Source organism: Alosa sapidissima, chromosome 3 (genome assembly GCF_018492685.1).
Source record: "Alosa sapidissima isolate fAloSap1 chromosome 3, fAloSap1.pri, whole genome shotgun sequence".
Taxonomy (NCBI): Eukaryota; Metazoa; Chordata; class Actinopteri; order Clupeiformes; family Clupeidae; genus Alosa; species Alosa sapidissima.
Window position 1 is genome coordinate 36,472,513 of NC_055959.1, and position 8,659 is coordinate 36,481,171.

The 8,659-nt window shown below is 44.0% G+C and overlaps 1 protein-coding gene across 1 annotated transcript in view; it reads left to right on the top strand.

Annotated features, from left to right (window-relative positions):
- Window positions 1–8,659, top strand: part of LOC121705551 (junction plakoglobin-like) — a 104,298-nt gene that overhangs the window by 51,599 nt on the left and 44,040 nt on the right. Inside the window, exons 2-3 of the mRNA XM_042086586.1 lie at window positions 3,172–3,224; window positions 6,154–6,438. Coding sequence (XP_041942520.1) covers window positions 3,209–3,224; window positions 6,154–6,438 — 301 coding nt within the window. The 5' untranslated portion in view covers window positions 3,172–3,208. The remainder of the gene's footprint in view (window positions 1–3,171; window positions 3,225–6,153; window positions 6,439–8,659) is intronic.

Sequence of the window (8,659 nt, forward strand, 5' to 3'; positions counted from 1 at the left end):
CCTTTTCAATAGACAGCATCTTGGTTGCTAGGTAACCAACATTCCAGATCCCTCGTTACGGGTCTTGGTGGTTTACATGTCTTCTTGAAAGAAATGTTGAAAGTCGGGCTGAAATCACATTCATATCTAGGTTTGCTGAATGCATGTTACAAGGACAATGGGCCATGTCATGTAAGGGACATGGAACTGCAAAAAAACGGAAACATTGTCTACATTGCAGAACCACTCAACTTTATTAATTTATGGTGAATAAATGTTATATTACCTGACGTGACGATGCTAGCACGTTAGCAGCGGTTAGCTAATTATGCTAACGTTAGTCTCCTCCAAGTGACAATCATATTATACGCAATGCTAAGAACAATTAGCATCCTCGTTTATCTTACTTGCATTGAGTTGACTGTGTGGCTTAATCCACAGATGTGGTGAAGCACTGTTTCGTTATGGTTTGCTAAGGAGTAACCCATTGCTTGAAAAAGTGGAGAGCTGGGATGAGAACATTGTGTCAAATCTTCGCATTGTATCGCGGAGTGATTTATTATTAGCTGTGCAAAGTCTGAGTTGAAATGTCCAGGGATATTCCAACTCATGGAACGTCTCTCGGCCAATCAGAAACAAAATAGTTCCATAGAACCCAATTGTTGTATAATGTATTGTTTTATTATATTATATTGTATAGTCGTTATACTGTATCAGAACAAGAGGCTTTTGCGCAATAGCTGGAAGAATGCGCCTTTACTTTGGAGTTAGCGAGGTAGAAAACGAGAGAAATAGTGTTTAAAATGTCCATTTAAATTGTAGCCTAATATAATGCACTGTTGTGCATTTTAAATCAGAAATAATTTCATGCGCCAGTTTCATGAGCTTTTATGACAAAACCATGACTGTGGTAGTTAACAAACTACATCCTAATAGAAAACTGTTCCTGGTATCAAATAACAAATGGTATCAGTTAGGCCTATTACACAACATAAATTGTGCTGGCGACCCAAATAAAATCTCCTGCGACCCACCTGTGGGTCGCGACCCAGACTTTGGGAAACACTGCTGTAGCTCAATCAGTCTCCTCTGTCATGTTTTGGGGTGAGATGGTGCTCTGTAGCTCAATCAGTCTCCTCTGTCATGTGTTGGGGTGAGATGGTGCTCTATACTGCAGCTCAATCAGTCTCCTCCGTCATGTGCTGGGGTGAGATGGTGCTCACAGTACGCAGGATTCACAGCAGCTCATTCCAGTCCAGTCAGACACCTCAATGAGATAGGATGAAGTAAAGAGAGAGAGAGAGAGAGAGAGAGAGAGAGAGAGAGAGAGAGAGCACTTTCTTCTATACTGTGAAAAATATGAAGAATTAAGACAACCCTTTTTCCATAAATTTAAAACCACCTACCCAAATATAAACAAAAATGAAAAATGGCTATCCTCTCAGGAGAGCGTCCTTCAGCTGCCTTGGCAGCAAAATATATATCATTATGCCATAACCTGAGGGACTATAAAGCAGTAGTCCATACAGCAGTAGTTCATGCCCATACAGCAGTACAGTAGTTCATGAACCGGTTCATAGTTCATGTGCTCTCCCAATCCTTGTGTGATCGCCTGCTCGCTCACTCGCGTATGATGATGCGCAGCATCTGACAGAGATGCACGTCGGTGTCTAATCCCTAACCCAGCGACAGTCTCGCCTCGCCATCGCTCTGGCGTGACAGATAGGCCGCGTCTTTGCCCTTGCCTGTGAGGCTACGAGGGTTCTCAACCCCCCCACAATCGCCTCACGCGTTTTCGCTCCGAGTGATTACATCTGAAAGCGTCCCCGCATCCCCTCTCCGCCAGACCCGTGGTGGAGCGGAGCGGAGCTGCTGCTGAACAAATCCCATCTGAAGACTCGCCGCTCCGCAAGCGCACGCTTTTGTCTCGAGAAGGGGGAAAAAAAAGCTCTGGCAGTTTCTCTGGGTTTTCTTGACAGTGAGATAATTGGCCTTCGAAGGGAAACGCAAAGCGCTTGTCAATAATTGAAACTGTCGGCCAATAATGAAATAACTTTGTTTGTCAGGGATGGGCACTTTCTCTGTGTTATCTTTAAAGGAAAAGAAGACAGCTGTTTTGTCATCGGGCCCCCTCAGGGCTCTCTCCTGGTTCTGTGCAGAGACAACTGACCTGCTTTTCCATCATGTCCCCTGAGTTCCTCCTCAACATAAAAATGCACACACACACACACACACACACGTACACGTACACACACACACACACATACACACACACACACTGAGCACTCTAGCAAACACACATTACTCACACACAGGCAGACATACAATCCACCTTAAATACACACTTTCTCTCTCTTTCTCTCTTCCTCTCTCTCTCTCTCTCTCTCTCTCTCTCACACACTTCACACTTTTTCTCTGTGTCATTCTCTATACAGCAGTCCTATTTATAGTTATATATATATATATATATATAGTTATGAATTCAGCTGTTTTAGAGGAGAAGAAGAAAAAAAGCAACAAGGGAACCTTTTGGGGAGGCCGTGGAGAACGCTCTCGTCTCGGGCCTGCTGGTTCTGTGCGCTATTTCGAGGCCACGGAGAACGCTCTCGTCTCGGGCCTGCTGGTTCTGTGCGCTATTTCGAGGCCGCGGAGAACGCTCTCGTCTCGGGCCTGCTGGTTCTGTGCGCTATTTCGAGGCCGCGGAGAACGCTCTCGTCTCGGGCCTGCTGGTTCTGTGCGCTATTTCGAGGCCGCGGAGAGCACTCTTGTCTCGGGCCTGCTGGTTCTGTGTTTTTTATGGGCCGGCGCCACTTCCTCCCGCACTCCCACTTCATCACTTTGTTCTTCATTATTTGGAGATCTTCTGTACCAAACAGCAGATCTCCCAGGCGTGCTGGCAGTTTTAAGTGATGAAAGGGAATGATGACTTGCCCTCCCTCCTCTGCCTGTTCTGCTCTTTGTAGCTAACAGAGAGACGCTGCTGTGAGGAAGTAAATTGGTGGTTGTCATCATCCTGCTTTACTTTAAAAATAGTTTAGTATGTGTGTTAATGTCAGTTCTAATTCTGTTGTTTTTCCCCTTTTTTCTATTTCTCTCTTTCTCTCCCTCTCATCTCTTTCTATCTCTCTCACTCTCTTTTTTCTCCCTCTGTCTCTCTCTTTCTGCTATCTCTGTCTCTCTCTCTCTCTCCAGGTTCTTCTGAAGAGGCCGGCTTTCAGATTGGAGAGCGATGATGTCCATGCAAAGTAGGTGCAAATGTTAGTCTCCATGATAGATTTCCCCATCTCGATGATTGCTGTTAACCACCCTGGTGAGGCAGCCTTTGATGTTAATTGCGTTGTAGCTTTAAGACAGAAGTACTGCTCGATCTGTTCCAGCACATGTCAGACTCCAAAGGCAAGACAGAAAGATTATGCTCTGCATTCACCATCCAAACGAGGGTGTTCATCAACGACAGGGTTCTGGTTTTTGGCTGGTTTATACGTCACTAGTCCAACTAGTTTGCTCTGTTCTGGTCTTTAACTGTTCAGCTGGTTTATACGTCACTAGTACAACTAGTTTGCTCTGTTCTGGTCCTCCAAAGACTTTTAGCAGAGTAACTGATGGCAAGACAAACCTGGGCCACGGTCAGCTGCTTTGAGAGGCTGGACAGGAGTACAGCCTCCCTAGACCCCTAGAACACCCTAGACCTATAACACTCCCTAGACCTCTAACACTCCCTAGCACTCCCTAGATCACTAGCACTCCCTAGACCACTAGCACTCCCTAGACCCCTAGCACTCCCTAGACCCCTAGAACACCCTAGCACTCCCTAGACCCCTAGCACTCCCTAGACCTCTAACACTTATAGACCCCTAGCACTCCCTAGACCACTAGCACTCCCTAGACCCCTAGCACTCCCTAGACCTCTAACACTTATAGACCCCTAGCACTCCCTAGACCCCTAGCACTCCCTAGACCACTAGCACTCCCTAGACCTCTAACACTTATAGACCCCTAGCACTCCCTAGACCCCTAGCACTCCCTAGACCACTAGCACTCCCTAGACCCCTAGCACTCCCTAGACCCCTAGCACTCCCTAGACCTCTAACACTTATAGACCCCTAGCACTCCCTAGACCCCTAGCACTCCCTAGACCTCTAACACTTATAGACCCCTAGCACTCCCTAGACCCCTAGCACTCCCTTGACCACTAGCACTCCCTAGACCCCTAGCACTCCCTAGACCCCTAGAACACCCTAGCACTCCCTAGACCCCTAGCACTCCCTAGACCTCTAACACTTATAGACCCCTAGCACTCCCTAGACCCCCTACATCCTGATCCCGTAGCGATCCGCAAGCCCCTGGCTGTACAGTAGTTTGGTCCCAAGTCCTTTTGGTGTCTCCTGACGAGTGCAGTCCCTCTGGTCCAGAAGTCCAGCCCGCAGCACTGCAGCTGGGAGCAAATGTGACACAGGAGAGAGCAGCGCTGCAGAAATGGCCTAAATACCTCTCATAAGTCTAAGACAGAGTCAAAGCCATTTCAGAATGTGCACCAGTTTATCACACTTGAACTATACATTATATATACATTATTATACTATGCATATTATATACTTATAGAAACAGCTATAACAACAAAAACATTTATATCAACTATATATATATATATATATATATATATATATTTGACAACCCCAATAAAATTAAAATGTATAGTATTATGGTATAATACTGTAATATTATACATATTAAGTTATTAATGAATAAGTTAATCCTGTATGCTGATCTGATATCTTCACTGCATCGCATAGCATCTTTGCCCTTTGCAGTGCTGAGTGGGTTTAGTTGAGTGTTTGTTTGAGCGCTTGGCTGAAAATGTGCAAGCTGCCCCGATTCAGCAGGCAGCAACCAGGGCAGCAGCAGCAGCAGCAGGAGAATCACATCGTTTGCTGTGTTATTATTCTCATCCTGCTGACATGCAGAATCGCTGGGCTTGCTGCAACATCAGGTGATGCCACTGCATCCTCCCCAGCTCAGCGCAACACAAGCTGCTGTGATATGAGCCAATGATTCATGGAGGCTGTCTGGTAGTGAGAAGTGCCACTTGTTTATTCTGCAGGTCCCAGATAAATAGATAAACAGGAAGTTGAGGGTGAAGTACCGGCCTATACATTTGCACTGTACGGCTGCGACATCCAGACGTCAGTGGGGTTCAGAGTAGACAGCACTGAGTGGACAGCTGTCCATACGTAAGATGAGGGAGGAGGACTGGGGAGGTTTGTAAAGGTCTAAAGGTGATACACGGGACAACGTTTTGAGCAATGTCGCCAAGCAACCACCTGAACTATTCTGAGTGTACTAATGAAGCTCTCCAATAAGGGAAAGTGCCTAAACAACATCTCTGTTGTCTCCAATGATCAAAAAGTTGTGACTGCTAGTGTGAGTTAAGTGGCGGCGTGTACGTTGTAGGGATCCGTCGTTGTGTCCTGTCTGTGAACTAATAAGAGATCTGTTAAAGGTAAAATACCCTGCTTGTCTTTATGCCCAGCTTGTGTGCCTGCCAATATGGTGATAAAATGTTATGTTCTTTTTCCAAGTGGATGAATCTTAAGAGTTTGTAATGGGGGTGATTTGTCTCAGTGGCTGAGGTTAAGCTCCATGCGTAATGTTATTGATGTAATATAAAACCACAGGATGCTATTCTGACTCGAAAATGTATGCTGACATTTCCATAAAGATACCATGCCTTGATGTGTGAAGCTGAACCTTAGAGGAGCTATATTGGGTTTATTGTCCCATTGTATTGTAGTTATATTGTTGTTTCAGCCAGGAAGTTTTGGAATGTCATTATGTGTAGTGCTAGGGCTTAATGTATTCAAGGTTAAGAGTAGCATGAGGGTTAGCATTTGGGTTAACCATACTGTAATAGCGCTAAGAGTAGCATGCGGGTTAGCATTAGGGTTAACCATACTGTAATAGCGCTAAGAGTAGCATGAGGGTTAGCATTAGGGTTAACCATACTGTAATAGCGTTACTGTAAAACATTAATAGAATTGAGCTTACACATAGTGCATGGAGCTATAACATAAGGCTAACATATATTACATAGCATAAGGCCAGTACATTAGTGCTAGAATTAGCGATACATGCTAATAGGTTAATGCGCTAGCCTGTGTTGTTGTTGTGCGTCAGTGAGTGAGGCGGAGAGCTCGGTGAAGGTGGCGGAGTGGCAGCAGACCTACTACGCCTCAGATTCGGGCATCCAGTCCGGCGCCACCACCATGAGAGACGACGAGGAGTCCGAGTGCAGCGGGAAGAAGTACACCGTCAGCAACACCACCGTGGTGGAGAGCACCTCAGGTAGTAATCTCATTGTTCAGGTTCCATCTCTCTCTTTCTCTCCTCCTTTCTTTCTCTCTTTCCTCTTTAAGAAGTGCATCATCACCGTTACGATCCAGGTAGAGAGCACCTCAGGTAGTAGTCTCACCGTTTAGGTCCGATGTCTGTGGAAGAGGAGGAATTTCAACATTGAAGCAATGTCACAACAACGGCAGCCCTCAAGCAATTGTATATCGAATGTTGGTTTATAGGCTAGTCATGTTCGGCGCCAAAGCCAAGAGGATTATAACATTGAAACGACTGGCTGTTTGCAACTGCAGCGATTGCAACTGCAACGCAACAATTCAGCTTTTATTAAGTGATAGGCCTACCTTACACCTCCATTTGTTTGTAAGATGGATTCCCCTCACAGCCTCTTATGAAAAGAGGATTTACAATATTGAAATACTGTCATGCCAACGGCAGTCCACCGATCGTCAGTCCATGATCATTGCCTATGTAACGGTGGACAGGCGGTGAAGGGACTCAGACCAAAACTGGCTTTTATGACATTTATTCCTTTGGGAAAACCAAAACAACATATGCCTTCAGGCACTCGCGTACATAAAACAGCATCCAATGCAAAGAAAGCATAACGCTTCCGATAATTCTCTCTTTAAAATAAGAAAGAAAGAAACATTCATACAGAAGGATACACCTTTAGCATACTAGACGGTGATGAAATAAACTTAAGAAAAATGCACAGGAAAATATTTCCTCATTCTATAACTAATTTACATTTTACATATGGAGCAACATACCTTTGGGAAAACCAAAACAACATATGCCTTCAGGCACTCGCGTACAAAAAACAGCATCTGCGCAAGCAAAATAAAAGGAAGTACACTAAGTTGAATGGGCTATATTAGATGCATTATTCATATCATCACTGTCAGCCCTACTAGAAAGGGAGACATGCAACATGGAACATTCAGGTGCACAGAACAAATTCATTAATATTCCAAGAGACTCACTAAACATTCACAGACGAAATACGGAGATAATGCATACACATAATGCTAAACTAACTGTAGATTCATTGCCTGCTAATTCATTGACTGAATTGTACTTTCCATGCACACTAAACTAAACTACACTGAATGCATGGAAAGTTGCTAGCGGAGTTTACAGCTAGTCATGTAAGACTCAGTCTGTGATCTCGTGGTCATAATGAAAACATAAATAAACTTTCTCTAAGTTGAAATGCACCAAAATCCTAACAATACATGTTAAGTAATATAACACAGGTGATATGTCGAAGTCTTCAACTTAAACAACATTTTACAGTTACAAAATTAAAACAAAGTGGGGAGTGCTTTATACAGTCAACCTACCCAATGCAAAGCATAATGCTTCTGATCAGGTACGGCAACAACACATGGACAAAAAGTAGAGCTGCAGTACACCGTTTCTCCAAAGGGGGCTCCAAAACACCAATCTCAGTACAGCTGCTTAATTACGGCGAAAATCACATACAAACACTAAACTACATTTATAACTCTGTTACACCTACGCAATATGCACACAATCTTTCACGATAGGCCTGTGTAGGCTATATTCATTTAATCAGCATGGCACAGTGGCCAGCATGTAGCCCAGCCTACCCACAAACAGGTCACAGACAATTCCAACAGCTGACAGGTAGCTAATAAGAAAAAGAAACCTGTAACTCACCCATTAGAAATTCACTCTTCTGAGTATTCTGTTCAGCAAAGTTATTTACGCTAGAATTGAAATCCAGCTTCTTAGCAAAAGGTTAGATGAACACCCAAGCACTAGCCGAAGCAAACATAGGCCTACATTTTCAGTGAGCCTAATCACTAATGACAGGAAATAAGAGTTTTCCAACTCCCAGCAGACCTTGTTCCTCTGTAAATGTTGAAAATACAAATAAATAACAAAGATGATAAAGTTGCGGATTTTTTATCAGCTTATTATTTTTTCTGACCAATATTTCATTTTGGAAGATCTGACGAGAATGAAAGCACACTATAAAAATATGAACTATAGAGTCACCATGACCGTTATGTACACGTGAAAAAGGGCTATAAATAGCAGTCATTCAACTTTTAACACCTTAAGTAGGTGTTCCTCCCGGGGAGAACGGATATTGACACTCATCATGAATCAGCTTGCGCAACCATGTTACAACGGACTTTGGCATTCCTTGTGAGCATGAAGCTATGCTGATTTGTTGTTGGTTTGATGAATGTAAGCTAGGTTATAACCTTGCCATGCTGCAATGATAAAGATAATCTACAAGTGATAGCTCTCCGCTATGCGTCCGATAAGTAGCCTATGGTGGTGTTTAGCAGATTGT